This window comes from Anomaloglossus baeobatrachus, assembly GCF_048569485.1.
Source record: "Anomaloglossus baeobatrachus isolate aAnoBae1 chromosome 2 unlocalized genomic scaffold, aAnoBae1.hap1 SUPER_2_unloc_1, whole genome shotgun sequence".
Taxonomy (NCBI): domain Eukaryota; kingdom Metazoa; phylum Chordata; class Amphibia; order Anura; family Aromobatidae; genus Anomaloglossus; species Anomaloglossus baeobatrachus.
Window position 1 is genome coordinate 2,277,208 of NW_027441779.1, and position 17,782 is coordinate 2,294,989.

General features: G+C 47.3%; 1 protein-coding gene across 1 annotated transcript in view; it reads left to right on the forward strand.

The window, feature by feature from the left end:
- CPAP (centrosome assembly and centriole elongation protein) overlaps positions 1 to 17,782 on the forward strand; it is a 127,627-nt gene that overhangs the window by 21,071 nt on the left and 88,774 nt on the right. The window contains exons 3-4 of the mRNA XM_075331314.1: positions 636 to 759; positions 11,530 to 11,775. Of these exons, the coding sequence (XP_075187429.1) occupies positions 636 to 759; positions 11,530 to 11,775 (370 nt within the window). The remainder of the gene's footprint in view (positions 1 to 635; positions 760 to 11,529; positions 11,776 to 17,782) is intronic.

A 17,782-nucleotide genomic window follows, 5' to 3' on the forward strand; every position in this document is an offset into this window, starting at 1 on the left:
CTTTAATAATTATAGGTTCAGTTTAAATGGAATGTATCAGTTGATTCTAGTTGTCTGAAGGACGTGCAGCATGAATAAAAGACTGATTACCACATTTCAGGCTTAGTTGAAAGCAGACTCGGAGATGAAGTGACAGGTCCAAAACGGATATCACCGGCTTTTAACCGCCCACTCAATGAAACTGAAAATCAATCAGGCAGCACTCAGTCCGGCATTTTATTAATCAACCCATAGACTTTAATTTCCAAATTTTATCTGACCCTCGGATCAACGTCAGAAATGTCTCCGCAATATTGCATGGACCTTTTGTCAGGAAAAAAATTCACTCATGTGAACAGCACCATAGAATTTCATGATGAGAAACACTGCACTCGTATGTTAAAAACTGAAGTGTGAATGAGCCCTGAAACATAAATGTTTGTAATGCAGGAGCCGATCTCTGATTCCTGGTCCTCTTGGTTCGGGCAGCATGAATCATCTGATGGGTTTCTTTAAGAGAACACACACACTTGTTTGTATGTAAGCTGTGCCACTTTTTTTTTTTTTTTTATTTGCCGCCATCTTTTCAGCAGTCTAGATTACCCAGCACATTAATGAACCTGACATTAATATTACATTGTATGTTTCACTTATAGCTTAAAGAAATACAACAGCAGAAACAAGAGCAGTTAAAGCAGCAGCAAATGGAGCAGCTACATAAACTGATGGAGGAGCAGAAAATGCTGCTGAATTTAGTGTCTCGGCAACCACCGTACTCCGGTATGTACCACCCCTTGATTATCCATGTGAAAAGGCTTCAGTTATTGCTACTGTTTGTAGATAGTTGTCCGGCCAGTCATGTCTGAAAATTGTTGATGTAAATGGCTCCAAAATGCTGCTCTTGTTTGAGTAGTGGACGGGTCACTGCAGCAGCTGCCTGCTATGATATTTACACGTACCCGAGCTGCCACAGAAATACGTGACAGGAGACGAAATAAATCCTCTCCTCGGCTGACTGAGGCTGGGGAAAAAATCCTTTGTGCTCAGTCAGCAAGGAGATTTATTTCTTACCTTGTACAGCTCACTGTTACGTGTGCTCATTATAAAGCTCTACACAGGTCTTTGGAGATGTATTTCTTCAAGCAGTGGCCGTTTTATAACAATCTTGGAGGACCCCCTTTAGGGACCCAGCACATCTTGCATTACAGGGACCATCAGTTGACTTTAATAGCCACAGTGCAAAGTGAGGCAATTGTATACTCAGCCATACTGTTATGAGACCAGTCTTTTTCTTTGATAGCAAGAATAGGGATCATGTGACAAAATTATATATAATGTAGGGAGTTGTCCAGGCTCAGAACAAGTCTGGAGTCTGTCGAATTGTGACAGCGCAAGGTGCACACACTGTCAAGATTGTCCAGTATTCTATGTGCTGGTAGTAGGTTACGTGTTTACACTAGTGATGAGTGAGCACAAAAGTGCTTGATACTCGAATCGAGCATGTCGGACACTCAGAAATGCTTGACTCGTTTACCAAGCACAATGGAAGTCAACAGGTAACTCGAGCATATTTTTACCCAGTCCCCATTCTCTTACCTTCCCTGACACAGCCCCTAGCCACCACAGTCCCCATCATCCGCAGTCAGCAGACATCACCCAGCAACCTCCATTCCGTCTTCCTAGCCACCACGGTCCTTATACTTCATGTGCAGCTGACATTACCTGGCAACTTCTGTTCAGTGTGCACCTTCCAAGTGTTCTCCCCCTGTCAAAGTACAGTGCCTTGCGAAAGTATTCAGCCCCCTTGAATTTTTCAACCTTTTCCCACATTTCAGGCTTCAAACATAAAGATAAACATTTTAATGTTATGGTGAAGAATCAACAAGTGGGACACAATTGTGAAGTTGAACGAAATTTATTGCTTATTTTAAACCTTTGTACAAAAGAATAAACTGAAAATTGGGGCGTGCAATATTATTCAGCCCCTTTTCAGCGCAGCAAACTCACTCCATAAGTTCATTGAGGATCTCTGAATGATCCAATGTTGTCCTAAATGACTGTTGATGATAAATATAAGCCACCTGTGTGTAATCTAGACTCCGTATAAATGCACCTGGTCTGTGATAGTCTCAGTGTTCTGTTTACGGCACAGAGAGCATCATGAAGACCAAGGAACACAACAGGCAGGCCCGTGATACTGTTGTGGAGAAGTTTAAAGCCGGATTTGGTTACAAAAAAATTTCTTTAAACTTTAAACATCCCAAGAAGCAGTGTGCAAGCGATCATATTGAAATGGAAGGAGTATCATACCACTGCAAATCTACCAAGACCCGGCCGTCCCTCAAAAATTTCATCTCAAACAAGAAGTCTGATCAGAGATGCAGCCAAGAGGCTCATGATCACTCTGGATGAACTGCAGAGATCTACAGCTAAGGTGGGAGAGTCTGTCCATAGGACAACAATCAGTCATACACTGCACAAATCAGGCCTTTATGGAAGAGTGGCAAGAAGAAAGCCATTTCTCAAAGATGTCCATAAAAAGTGTTGTTTAAAGTTTGCCACAAGCCACCTGGTAGACACCAAACATGTGGAAGAAGTGGTCTGGTCAGATGAAACCAAAATCAAATTTTTTGGTCACAATGCCAAACGATATGTTTGGCGTAAAAGCCACACAGCCATCACCCTGAACACACCATCCCCACTGTCAAACATGGTGGTGGTGGCAGCATCATGGTTTGGGCCTGCTTTTCTTCAGGGCTAGAGAAGATGTTTAAAATTGATGGTAAGAGGGATGGAGCCAAATACAGGACTATTCTTGAAGAAAACCTGTTGGAGTCTGCCAAAGACCTGAGACTGGGACGGAGATTTGTCTTTCAACAAGACAATGATCCCAGACATAAAGCAAAATCTACAATGGAATGGTTCACAAATAAACGTATCCAGGTGTTAGAATGGCCAAGTCAAATTCCAGACCTGAATCCAATCGAGAATCTGTGGAAAGAGCTGAAAACTGCTGTTCACAAACACTCTCCATCCAACCTCACTCAGCTCAAGCTGTTTGCAAAGGAAGAATGGGCAAGAATTTCAGTCTCTCGATGTGCAAAACTGATAGACACATACCCCAAGAGACTGCAGCTGTAATCGCAGCAAAAGGTGGCGCTACAAAGTATTACCTTTAAAGGGGACGAATAATATTGCACGCCCCAATTTTTTTTTATAAAAGTTTAAAATGAGCAATAAATTTCGTTCAACTTCACAATTGTGTCCCACTTGTTGTTGATTCTTCACCATAACATTAAAATTTTTATCTTTGAAATGTGGGAATAGGTTGAAAAATTCAAAGGGGCCGAATACTTTCGCAAGGCACTGTATCTGTATCTGCACGGTGGCTCAGTGGTTAGCACTGCAGTCTTGCAGTGCTGGGGTCCTGTGTTCAAATCCCACCAAGGACACTATCTGCAAAGGAGTTTGTATGTTCTCCCCGTGTTTGCGTGGGTTTCCTCCGGGTACTCCGGTTTCCTCCCACACTCCAAAGACATACAGATAGGGAAGGGACTCTAGATTGTGAGCCCCAATGGGGACAATGTTGCCAATGTATGTAAAGCGCTGTGGAATTAATAGCGCTATATAAATGAATAAAATTATTATTATTCTCTGTTCAGTAAGTTCTGCTCGAGTCCCCGTTCCAGAAAAGAGAGAGATTTATTTTCCTGAATTGGGACTCGATCAGATCTAACCGCACAGTTACTTTGGCAGAGGGGGGAGGCATTTGGACAGTGCACACATAACGGAAGTTGCTGGGCAATGGCAGCTGCATCTGGATGGTAGGGACTGTGGCCAGGAAGACAGAATGGAGGTTGCCGGACGATGTGCGCTGCCTGTAAATAATGAGGACTGTGGTAACCGGGGGCTGTGTCAGGGCAAGTAAGAGAATGGGAAGTCGAGCATATAGCTCCAGCACCCGCAGTACTTGATCAAGCATGGTCTTTCATCACTAGTCTACACGTCTGCAATTACATACTTGACCATTAGACTCAGCCGGCTCATCTCATTACTCTTCTATTCAGAGAAATTGAATATGTCTAGTCGTCAGGGAATACGAGTGAATAGCGATAATGTGCGTACCACAAGCTGCCATGATTTGACATTCTACAGTGTAGACTGTCGGCAGACTCTTGTAATGAGATTCCACACCTGTTAGATAAAATGTGGCACTCACCACTGATGTCTCAATCCCAGTGAATCGGAAGGGGCCATATAACCTCTCTTCTAACAGATTGAACGTCAGTGTGAGTGCCACATTTTCTATATCTAATGGGACAGGAATCTTGTATGTATTGCAGAGCAACAACAATCCTCAGATCACCTGCTGGGGCTAATCTCTTCATGTAGGCATAGCGGCAGTGCCAGCGTGCGATTTATGTGATGGATTGGACCTTTGTTCTGACAACCACTTTAATAAGACATTGTTTTATTTTGCAAACGTTGGGCAAGAAATTGAACCACATTTTAATTTCGAGCCGGTATGATGTTGGTGCATTCTTCATGGCCTGGAAATGACAAGGGGCCTACAATAGACATAATCTAACTCCCAGCTTCTTGTGTAGACATTTTAATTCCTCTTGTACTGCTTGATGATTTACACAACTCTGGCAATAAGCGAACAGCGGCCTGGGGCCTGCAATGAATGGCTGGTGGTTTTTACTGGAGATTGACAGACTAAGCTCCTGTGGCGTGTACGGCTTGTGTGTAGTATAGCCGGATAGACCAGAGTGACCACAACTCTATATGGGGGTTGTTATAGCAATGTGTATATAGCAGAAAACATCCAGATAATAGGAAGCAGAGATGTCACTGGATATTGTATAATGGTAATATGTAATATTGTAAAAATTCATTACATTACTTGCGATCTCATTTTAGTACGGTATGTTGTTTTCTTTATCGTTCCTATGGGAGACCCAGACATTGGGTGTATAGCTTCTGCCTCCGGAGGACACACAAAGTACTACACTCAAAAGTGTAGCTCCTCCCTCTGAGCTTATACACCCCCTGGAGAACCAGATCTAGCCAGTTTATCGCTTTGTGTTCAGGAGGCATACATCCACACATGCATTCTCATCTGATTTTTCATTTTTGGAAAGAGTGTGAAGAAAAGCAGGTCCAAGCCTGGACCCCCGGCATGTCCCTTCTCACCCCACTGTGTCGGCGGTGCTGTTAAGGTTGATTCCAAGGCTGGAGCCTTACATGCCGTGCTCCTTCACCATCCCTCCTGGGCTCTGGCTTGAAGTGGGAGCCAGCACAGTTCTCCATGCTTGGCAAGAGATCGGTCTCCATCCGCAGCCCTTCAGGATCCTGCTGGACCGGAGCACTCGCCCCCAGGGACTTGGAACCCTGCGTCTCAGCAAGCTAAGTACCTGAGACGTTTATATATGGGGGTCACTTGTACTTTATTGTTGTGGGAGAGTGTGCTGAGTCATTTTTGTGACATTTCCGGCGGGTTCTCTGGCTGTCGCCTGAGAACCGCGCCGATGGTGCCTGCGCGCCGGCCGCACCGCTCAAATTTAGGCCCCGGCTTCGCCGGAGGCCTACTTTCGGTTTCACTGCCCTCGCATGTCATTCATGCAGAGGGACAGTGCGGCTCCGCCCAGCGGCCGTTCTACACAGGGGAGAGACACTCCTCACCGAGTTCATGTCTCCTCCCCTGTAGGTCTCTATGGCCCTCCAGATCCCGCTCTCAGAGTGAGTCCCGCCCCCTCTCTTCGCTCCGGCGCCATTTTCTCAGCGCTCTTCCCTGCGATCAGCACTGGCTGCAGCATCCCTGCTGAGGTGCTTGGGGGTCCGGGCTTTGGGAGCTGGAGGGCACACAAACCGCTCCTGCGGTCTGGTAAGCCACAACCTCCGGTTGTGGACCTTCTGTATATACTCTCTGGGGGTCATTCTGGCAGAGCCCCCACTTCAGCAGCATGTCTCACACGAGGAGCAAGGCTCCAAAGCTGTATTCAGTATGCACTGCATGTAAGCTCCTACTGCCTGAACCGAGCACCTATCCACATTGTGATGCCTGCTCTAACCTGACGATGCCTCAGCCTGGAATCGCCCCCCCAGTGGTCTCTCCGGCTGCTCCGGCTCCTGTGGCTGAACCCCCGGCTTGGGTAGAATCGTTTTCTAGGTCTATCTCCCGGTCTTTTGCCGACTCCATGGGACAGCTGTCCAGGACTTTGCTGAACATGCATCAGCCCCCTTCACAGGGTGCCTCTGCTGCTAGGGCTCTCTCAGCGGAGCTCACAGAGGATTCATCATCTGGTCCCAGACCCCGTCCTCCTAAAAGAAGACGCAGGGCTCCCTCTCCTTCCTCGTCCCGCGGCTCTGTTTCAGACGCTGACTCGCGAGACGAGGAGGATGCCTTTACAGGGGGCTCGGAGGCTAACTCCATGTGCCCCATTGATCTGTCCGAAAGTGACTCAGATGTTAGTGATTTGATTGTGTCCATTAATTCTGTACTGGATCTCAATCCGCCAGTATCAGAGGAGCAACCCTCTCTGGCAGAAAAGCACCAGTTTACCTCGCCTAAGAGGGCAAAGAGTGTGTTCTTTAACCACTCCAGTTTTCAGGCCGCTGTGTCCAAGCCTAGGGCCTGTCCTGACAAACGCTTCCCAAAGCGTGGTTCTGATGACCGGTTTCCATTTCCAAATGAGGTGGTCAAGGAGTGGGCTCATTCACCAAAGGTAGACCCTCCGGTGTCTAGACTCTCAGCCCGGACCGTTGTATCAGTGGCTGATGGCACCTCTCTTAAGGATTCCACTGACCGCCAGGTCGACCTTCTGGCCAAATCTGTATATGAGGCGGCAGGGGCCTCGTTCTCCCCGACTTTTGCAGCAGTGTGGGCTCTCAAAGCCATCTCTGCTTCTCTGGAGGAGATGCATTCCCTCGCCAGGGAATCTATGCCCGAAATGGTTGCTTTAACTTCCCAAGCTTCAGCTTTTTCATCCTATGCCATGTCTGCCATGCTGGAGGCTTCTCACCGCACTGCGGTGGCTTCGGCTAATTCCCTCGCTATCCGCAGGATCCTGTGGCTTCGAGAGTGGAAGGCAGATGCTTCCTCGAAGAAGTTCCTTGCTGGACTCCCTTTTGCTGGGTCCAGGCTGTTCGGTGAACAGCTGGATGAAATTATTAAGGAGGCTACTGGCGGGAAGAGTACTTCCATGCCACAAACCAAAACCAGGAAACCTGTCCAGGGTAGGAATCAGTCGAGGTTTCGTTCCTTTCGTTCCTCTTAACTGGTCGTCCTCTAAGCCCTCGGCCTCGTCCACTAACTCAGCCAAGGACCAAAAATCCAGCTGGCGCACAAAAGCGCGTCCACAGAAGACCGCAGGAGCTGCTGCCACTAAGGCAGTTTCCTCTTGACTATCTGTCCGCGCCAGCAACGTCCTTAGTCGGTGGCAGGCTCTCCCACTTTGGTGACGTGTGGTTTCAACACGTCTCCGATCAGTGGGTGCGGGATATCATCTCCCACGGCTACAGGATAGAATTCTCTTCCAGCCCGCCAAACAGATTTTTTCTGTCAACTCCCCCCTGCTCCAAAGCCGCCGCCTTCTCTCAGGCCGTGGCATCCTTGCAGGCCAACGGAGTAATTGTACCGGTTCCCGCCCGGGAACGGTTCAGAGGTTTCTACTCAAATCTCTTCCTAGTCCCCAAAAAGGACGGTTCCTTCCGGCCCATCCTGGATCTCAAACTTCTCAACAAGCATGTTCAGGTGCGGCATTTTCGCATGGAGTCTCTGCGGTCAGTCATTGCCTCAATGACCCAAGGGGATTTCCTGGCATCCATCGACATCAGAGATGCCTATCTGCATGTGCCAATTGCAGTTTCACACCAGCGTTGGCTACGTTTTGCAATCAGAGAGGAACATTTCCAATTCGTGGCTCTCCCCTTTGGGTTAGCCACGGCCCCTCGGGTATTCACCAAGGTCATGGCAGCAGTGGTTGCGGTTCTGCACCTCCAGGGGTTGGCAGTGATTCCTTACCTGGACGACCTTCTAGTCAAGGCTTCATCCAGCGCAGACTGTCTGCGGAGTGTCTCGCTCACTCTCGCCACTCTAGCCCAATTCGGGTGGCTTGTCAATCTGCCCAAATCCACTCTGACTCCGACCCAGAGGCTCACGTACCTAGGGATGCAGTCCGAGACTCTTCCGGCACTTGTGAAGCTGCCCTTGGTCAAACAGCAGTCCCTCCAACTGGCGGTGCGCTCTCTGCTGAGGCCCCGCCGTTATTCCATCAGGCACCTGATGCAGGTGCTGGGTCAGATGGTGGCGTCAATGGAGGCTGTTCCCTTTGCCCAGTTCCATCTGCGTCCTCTGCAGCTGGACATTCTCCGCTGTTGGGACAAGCGGCCTTCCTCCTTGCACAGGTTAGTGGCTCTGTCGCCACAGACCAGGAGCTCTCTTCAGTGGTGGCTTCGGCCCCTCTCTCTGTCTCAGGGGCGCTCCTTCCTGGCCCCGTCCTGGGTGATCCTCACCACGGATGCCAGTCTGTCCAGCTGGGGAGCGGTATGTCTCCACCACCGAGCGCAGGGCACTTGGACTCCGTCCGAGTCAGCCCTCTCGATCAATGTGCTGGAGACCAGAGCCGTGCTTCTAGCTCTCCTAGCCTTTCACCACCCTTGGCGGGCAAGCACATCCGAGTCCAGTCAGACAACGCGACAGCGGTTGCCTACATCAATCACCAAGGCGGGACACACAGCCGCCTGGCAATGTTGGAGGTTCAACGCATCCTTCAATGGACGGAGGACTCCAAGTCCACCATATCCGCAGTCCACATCCCAGGCGTGGAAAACTGGGAAGCCGATTATCTCAGCCGTCAAACCGTGGACAGTGGCGAGTGGTCCCTGCATCATGCAGTGTTTCAGTCAATCTGACGCAAGTGGGGCACTCCGGAAGTGGACCTAATGCATCCCGTCACAACAACAAGGTTCCGGTTTACGTGGCTCGCTCCCACGATCCTCAGGCCTTTGCAGCGGACGCTCTGGTTCAAGACTGGTCCCAGGTTCGTCTGTCCTACGTGTTTCCCCCTCTAGCTCTCTTGCCCAGAGTTCTGCGCAAGATCAGAATGGAGGGCCGTCGAGTCATCCTCATTGCTCCGGACTGGCCCAGGCGAGCTTGGTACCCAGACCTGCTCTATCTGTCCGTAGAGGTGCCGTGGCATCTTCCGGACCGTCCAGACCTTCTCTCACAAGGTCCGTTTTTCCGCCAGAATTCTGCGGCTCTCAGATTGACAGCGTGGCTCTTGAGTCCTGGATCTTGACGGCTTCTGGTATCCCCCCTGAAGTCATCTCCACTATGACTCGGTCCCGTAAGTCTTCCTCTGCCAAGATCTATCACAGGACTTGGAAGATTTTCCTGTCCTGGTGTCGCTCTTCCGGCCATTCTCCTTGGCCATTCTCCTTGCCGACCCTTCTGTCTTTTCTACAGTCCGGTCTGCAGCTAGGACTGTCCCTCAACTCTCTCAAGGGACAAGTCTCAGCTTTGTCAGTTCTGTTCCAGCGGCGTATCGCCCGGCTGGCTCAGGTCCGCACCTTCATGCAAGGTGCGTCTCACATCATCCCGCCTTACCGGCGGCCCTTGGATCCCTGGGACCTCAATTTGGTTCTCACGGTTTTGCAGAAACCCCCCTTTGAGCCTCTTAGGGAGGTTTCTTTGTTTCGTCTTTCACAGAAGGTGGTCTTTCTAGTGGCCATAACTTCCCTCAGGAGAGTCTCTGATTTAGCTGCGCTCTCTTCGGAGTCACCTTTTTTGGTTTTTCATCAAGACAAGGTGGTTCTCCGTCCGACTCCGGACTTTCTCCCTAAGGTGGTTTCTCCTTTCCACCTTAACCAGGACATTACCCTACCTTCCTTTTGTCCGGCTCCTGTTCATCGCTTTGAAAAAGCGTTGCATACTCTGGATCTGGTGCGGGCGCTCCGGATCTATGTGTCTCGCACCGCTGCGCTTAGGCGCTGCACCTTTCTTTTTGTGCTAACCACAGGTCGGCGTAAGGGCCTCTCTGCTTCTAAGCCGACCTTAGCCAGTTGGATTAGGTCAACCATTTTGGATGCCTTACAGTGTTCTCAGGTGCCTCTCCCGCCGGGGATCAAGGCACACTCGACCAGAGCTGTCGGTGCCTCTTGGGCTTTCAGGCACCAGGCTACGGCTCAGCAAGTCTGTCAGGCTGCCACTTGGACTAGCCTGCATACTTTTTCAAAGCACTACCAAGTGCATGCTCATGCTTCGGCAGATGCGAGCTTGGGCAGACGCATCCTTCAGGCGGCTGTCGCCCACTTGTGAAGTTAGGCTCCGCCTACTTCTCAGTTTTTCTGTTTATTTCCCACCCATGGACTGCTTTGAGACGTCCCAATGTCTGGGTCTCCCATAGGAACGATAAAGAAAAAGAGAATTTTGTTTACTTACCGTAAATTCTTTTTCTTATAGTTCCGTATTGGGAGACCCAGCACCCTCCCTGTTGCCTGTTGGCAGTTTCTTGTCCCGCGTGTTATCACCGGCTGTTGTCGTAGACAGAGGCTCCGGTTGTTCCGGTTCTTGCTCTGTTTTTACTTGTGGGTGGCTATTCTCCTTCAGCTTTTGCACTAAACTGGCTAGATCTGGTTCTCCAGGGGGTGTATAAGCTCAGAGGGAGGAGCTACACTTTTGAGTGTAGTACTTTGTGTGTCCTCCGGAGGCAGAAGCTATACACCCAATGTCTGGGTCTCCCAATACGGAACTATAAGAAAAAGAATTTACGGTAAGTAAACAAAATTCTCTTTTTTTCATTCATTGATATTTTTTTCATTCTCAGCAGCATAAAAAAGGTATTCAATAATATTCTGATGTAAGTAGTCATTATTATAACTCCAGCGCCTCTTATAAATATAAAATCCATCACTTAAGCCTTGTATGTTATCTGGCCAATTGGCGGGAATCCGCTTTTCTAGGATCGTTTGTTTCCTGATAACCTTGCAACAAAATTCAAAAAAATTGCATTTCCAAATAGAACATAGCAAGTGTGAACAGGTGCCATCTGCTATAACTACACTAAATACCAACAAAAGAATACAGCAGCTCCGTAAGTGCTAATGTACAGCTCTGGCAAAAATTAAGAGACCACGTCCAAATTTTCAGTTTTTCTGATATTTATCTTTTATAGGTATATCTTTTAGTAAATTATTCTTTCATTCTATAAACTACTGACAACATGTCTCCGAATTTCCAAGCAAAAAATGTTTGTACTTATTTTCTGAAAATGAGAAATGGTCAAAATAACAAAAAAAATGCAGTGCTTTTCAGACCGATCAGTGGCCTTTTTACAGCTGCCATCGGCCAGGGTAAATGCACCCTAAGAAATGTTACAATACATTATGACGGTGCCCTTGCATGTCCAGCACTCTCTTCTAATGGGGGATAATGGACACTTTCTCATGGGTGTCGAGACCCTCAACTGATCAGACACTTATTACCTATCCTTTACGCCCCCTACTTATAGAAGAGAGTACCATAACTCAGACCTTTTTCTGTTACAGAACACGAGCAGCAGAACCTCCCATCGGGACGACTTGGCGGCTCAATGTCACAAAAACATCTTTCATGCCTGATGTCCCCAGTCAGTGGAAACATCCCCAGAGATTCTGCTCAGGTGTGGCAGGAACTGCTCACGAAGGACAGAAGTCCAACTCGTCCGCCTTCTGTATCTGTTCGAGAACTTAGTCCTAAAAAATCGAAAACACTGGAAGAGTTGTTAAATGAGGAGAACACTGAAGATTACTCTGGTAAGTAAAATTAAGCCTTGTTGTGTCTTGGCATTCACTAAATATCTGTGAAGGGTATATGTGTCTAGATACTCTATATTCTGCTAGAACAATACGGCATGTTTTGAGGATCAGAGATTTTGCGGAAGCCTTGGAGTGGGGTAATGTCCTCAATTTTAATCCTTCGTGTGGAACCATTGGCGTTGGAGGAATTCATAAAATATGCTTCAAGGCCAAAGCAACAATGAGAATAATGGTATACTCAAGCTAGTCACCCATATGGAATCATTCTATCTTACACAGGATTTGATAAACTATAAAAGGCTTTAGGGACTGGCAAAATATAGGACTGGATTTCACATCTGATTCTTGATGGACAGTTTAGAGCTTGGGAAATAGCACAGTGAATAATAGAAGACCTAAAATATAACTTTTAATATAATTATTAGTAAAAATCCATATAGGACCTAAAAAGTCAAAATAAAACTGCCAATGTACTCAACACCTGCAGAGGCAGAAATTGGCCAGTTAGATAATGTGGAATTTATCATTCATGTAACCAGTTACTGTACATAACCGGAAAAATCCGCAGCATTATTGATAGAGTGAGTGCTGCATATTATACCGCCACATAGTCACCTGCCATAACTGGATGGTAGTGAAACAATTGGTAGAGAGTAAAAAGGGAACGGTCTTACCAAATCTGCCGTATACACCTTTCCCTACTTATAAAGGCACTGGATACTGGATAGTCTTGGTAACCACCATAACAGAGAGAACACCTGGTCCTTTATCTGGATGACTCAGGATCCCCACTGGTTCCAAACATGCGTCCAGCCGTTGTGCATAATTCTCCCAACGCGTTTCTTATATCATCAGGGGAGCATAAACATCCTAAATTCCGGTCACAAATGACCTACACAATATGGCATAAGTTACTGTTGAAAAATATACATAAACCACGTCAATCAAAGATCCGAGCATAATAACAAAAGCAGACGGTCCGTGTAACAAAGCGGGTATAACTTACATCCATCACATCCAGGAGTTTCCTGGGCAGATCGCGTCTATCGTACATTGCCGCCTGGTTTAAATAAACCGCTCATTAGGAGTAGCGTGTGACGTCACATCCGCGTGTAGCGGTGAGCTCACTTCCGGGTCACCTGATCGCGACCGCGGTCTGAACGTCATAGAAGGGGCGTATAATTTAGTCATGTGCTCCTATGCCTCAAGGTAGTATGACTACAACAAAATGGCCACGATTAGTCTCGCAAATCAGCGGTAATGATACGGCCAATATATTGACAATGGCCCATCCAAAATGACAGATGGGCCATACGAGCAGCTGTAACGCCTGTTACAGGCACCCAGATAGGTAGATGGCTCTACAAAAATTGCAAACGGGCAGAAAAAAGATTTAAAAACCAGGACGAATCCATAGGAAGAATTATCAAAGAAGGCAGAAACACTAAGAAAATTTTTTTTTTTTTTTTTTTTTTTTTTGATCCCCAGGATAGCATTTTGCTATGGTGTCGCTTCATAGACGACGTATTCGTTCTATGGAGGGGTACTGAAGATGAGATAATCGGAACGGTTCCTGCATTGAATAATAACTCCTTGGGCCTGTTTTTCACTTGTGAGTTTGACAGATGGAGGTTGCCCTTTTTAGATGTGCTGGTTGAAAGAGACTCTATGGGTAACATCCATACTAGTACATATAGAAAACCGACGGCTACCAATTCGCTCCTACGATGGGAGAGTAGCCACCCGAATGGTCTGAAAAGAGGTATTCCGAAGGGCCAATTTTACAGATTAAAACGAAACTGCTCGGATGAGCAGAGATTCCGCCAACAGGCCCTTGATTTAAGTTCCAGATTTCATCACAGAGGATATCCGGACCATGTGATTAAGAAGGCTTTTTTTGAGACACAGCAGAAAACCAGGAACGACCTTCTACATGGATCAGGGAGACCAACATCAGATGAGGAATTCATCCGCTTCATCACCACCTTTAATAATGGATCAGGGGAGGTTAGAAGGATTCTTGAGAGACATTGGTCCATTCTCAAAATGGATGATGATATCGGTAAATTCATTCCCAACGCCCCTGCAGTGACCTACAGGAAGGCCCGCTCTATAAAAGAGAGACTGGTGCACAGCCATTTCTCATGTCATAATGGGACATGGCTGACTAATCCAGTTAAAGGTTGCTACAGGTGCAGTGGGTGCATTGCATGTAGTCACCTCAACCCAGGAAAATTTTTCTTTTCCCACGTTTTGGAAAAACGCTATGACATCCGCTCTTTCATTAACTGCAGAACTAAGGGCGTTATTTATAAAGCCACCTGTAGTTGTCACAAAGAATATGTGGGCAAGACCAAAAGGGAATTTAGGAGGAGAATAGGGGAGCATATCCGGGATATTCGCCTGGGTAATGATACTCCCGTGGCCCGTCACATCATGGAACATCATGCAGGGGATGTCAAAGCAATCAGTTTCCAGGGCATTGATGTAGTGCCCCCCCCTCTTAGAGGCGGTAATTGGGACAACAAAATTCTCAAACAAGAAACCAAGTGGATTTTTTGGCTTAAAACTAGCAAACCATTGGGCCTTAATGAAGCTCTCTCCTTCGCACCCTTTGTGGTAGACTAGATTAGATAGAATTTAGGAGGGATAGTCGCCGCCCGAGTGGGGGCACCAATCACCGTGCCTTTTTAGGGTGCCGACCTCCACAAATAGGTAGGGTCAGTCTTTACCTTAGGGCCCCTAGGATGATGTAGATTGGTGGTGGTTTTTCCTTTTTCCTCTTGCCCATTTAAGGAGGTCTGCTGTCCTAATAACATTTTTTGTGATCTAATACTCCTGGTCCACCCTGGCCTTTCCTGATCCATTGTTATGTGGTCTATTTTTAACAACTACTAATATACACATAAAAAAAATTTTCTTAGTGTTTCTGCCTTCTTTGATAATTCTTCCTATGGATTCGTCCTGGTTTTTAAATCTTTTTTCTGCCCGTTTGCAATTTTTGTAGAGCCATCTACCTATCTGGGTGCCTGTAACAGGCGTTACAGCTGCTCGTATGGCCCATCTGTCATTTTGGATGGGCCATTGTCAATATATTGGCCATATCATTACCGCTGATTTGCGAGACTAATCGTGGCCATTTTGTTGTAGTCATACTACCTTGAGGCATAGGAGCACATGACTAAATTATACGCCCCTTCTATGACGTTCAGACCGCGGTCGCGATCAGGTGACCCGGAAGTGAGCTCACCGCTACACGCGGATGTGACGTCACACGCTACTCCTAATGAGCGGTTTATTTAAACCAGGCGGCAATGTACGATAGACGCGATCTGCCCAGGAAACTCCTGGATGTGATGGATGTAAGTTATACCCGCTTTGTTACACGGACCGTCTGCTTTTGTTATTATGCTCGGATCTTTGATTGACGTGGTTTATGTATATTTTTCAACAGTAACTTATGCCATATTGTGTAGGTCATTTGTGACCGGAATTTAGGATGTTTATGCTCCCCTGATGATATAAGAAACGCGTTGGGAGAATTATGCACAACGGCTGGACGCATGTTTGGAACCAGTGGGGATCCTGAGTCATCCAGATAAAGGACCAGGTGTTCTCTCTGTTATGGTGGTTACCAAGACTATCCAGTATCCAGTGCCTTTATAAGTAGGGAAAGGTGTATACGGCAGATTTGGTAAGACCGTTCCCTTTTTACTCTCTACCAATTGTTTCACTACCATCCAGTTATGGCAGGTGACTATGTGGCGGTATAATATGCAGCACTCACTCTATCAATAATGCTGCGGATTTTTCCGGTTATGTACAGTAACTGGTTACATGAATGATAAATTCCACATTATCTAACTGGCCAATTTCTGCCTCTGCAGGTGTTGAGTACATTGGCAGTTTTATTTTGACTTTTTAGGTCCTATATGGATTTTTACTAATAATTATATTAAAAGTTATAGTTTAGGTCTTCTATTATTCACTGTGCTATTTCCTGACCATTATTGTGAATTGATACCCAGTAGCTAATTCATTACACAGTTTAGAGCTTTCAAATAATTTGTGGAAGAGCTGAGCATCTCTTTGAGTAAGAGATTTTACCAGTATCTACAATTGAGACATGCTTTCACACTGCAGAACAGTCAGAATAATTTATTACAGGTAGAGGGACTGCGTTGTTAGTTAATAAAGTCAGAGAGGGTTTGAAGAGATGTATCATTTTGCTTCATTGTGTGTCTGAGGACGCACGTCCTCTAGAAATAGGGGCTCTATGTGCTACCCCCACGCCAGCAGCCGTCGCTGCTCGGGTCCAGATTTCACGGTGCGGCTCGAGGGGCTCTCCAGACCCGGGGGTCACGCAGTCACTCCGAATAAAATGGGGACGTTTTTGTACGGGGTTGGTTGTAGGTTGTCTGTGACGCCAACCACGGTGTGTGGTGAGGTATGGCACCACCACTGCAGTTATGGGAGACCCGGGGAGATCTGATGGCAGCTGGATGTTAACCCCTCCGTGGGTAGGGATGGATGCCCCGGGTCTCAGTGTCTCTGTGCTGAGGATTGGGGATGCAGGGACTGGCACGCCCGGCCAGGCCGGGGATGTACTCACGATAGAAGAAAGCACACAAGTCCTGTGGTAAACCAAGGTGATGGTGGCCGGCTGCCGCAGACGGGTGTATCTGGTCCCACACCCGGGTGTGGTAGTCAAAGTCTCTCTCCTCTGCACTGTTTCTGTAGATGGGACTGCCTGGTGTGTAACACAGGAGTCCGCTCCCGGTCCTTTTGTTGGGAGACGTGCCCGTCTGACGCTGACCCGTGAGATCTATGGGCCCTGGCGGTTGCCCTAGCCCTCTCGGTAGGTGGTTGTCTACTTTTCGGGACTTAGGTTGGGACCTATAATCATGCCCTCAATTGGTTAATTAGCTAGGCCGTAGGTGCCGGTCCTGGCTTCAGGGTCCAAGTACCCCCTCTGTGCGTACAGTTTCCGGTCGGTTCTCCGCTGGCTGCACTGGCGGGCTCCAACCCTGTCCCGGTCCACGCTGGATCACCTGGCTGTCTTCCCGCCTCCTGCAGACTCTGGCTACCGTCTGCCACCTAGCCAAAGTGTCAGGGCTCCGATCCTGGCACCTGTCAGATGCACCTCCACTCCGCACTTGAACTCCAAACTAATCTGCCTGTTTTCCCGCCCCGGGCTGTCTAGACCCCTAGGTGGGCGTTTCCTAACTGCCTGGTCCTGCCCAGTGGTGTGTCTGTCTTACCCTGAGGGGGGTGACTAGGGTTTCAGGTTGGCTGCTGTAACACTTTCGGGACAGGTGTTATATGGGGGCTTAAATGTACCTGTACCTGGTTCTCCAGGGCGCTACATGTACCCTTAAAATCAAGTGGGAAGAGGATGTAGGTCCAATTAGTGATGATATATAGGATGCTGTCCTTCAAATGGTCCTCAAGGTATCAATGAGTGAAGCAAAGCTGCTTTTACAATATTACTTGATTCACAGAGTGTATAATACCCGGTGCTACATAATAGGAGCAATAAGGCAGAGTCGTTGTGTTTATAGGTGTAAGGCTCCTAATTCCAACTTATGTCATGTAATGTGGAATTGCCCTAAACTTAACCAATTGTCGATGACCATGTTGCATCTTATTTCTAATATGTTTGGATCTACAGTCCCATTGGACTCCATTGTTTGCTTGTTGGGGTACGTTGGTGACTTACCAGTTGAGACACGTCAACTATCCATTCTAAGTTTCAGGCCAGAAAGTTAATTGCTTTTCATTAGGAGGATGCAGATCCCCCTACTGTAGAAGAATACATTCTCAAAATTGTCTATTGCTCCTTGACAGATTGTGTTTCTAAAGTGATGAACCCCACTTCAATTTAAAAAACTATGGGCTCTGTGGTTAGACTCCCTGAATTTGACCCTTCTAACATTAAGGTGGCCAAGAATATTAGTGGTCACGTCTAGTAATTAATTGGCTTGCAATACTAATTGTTTGTATT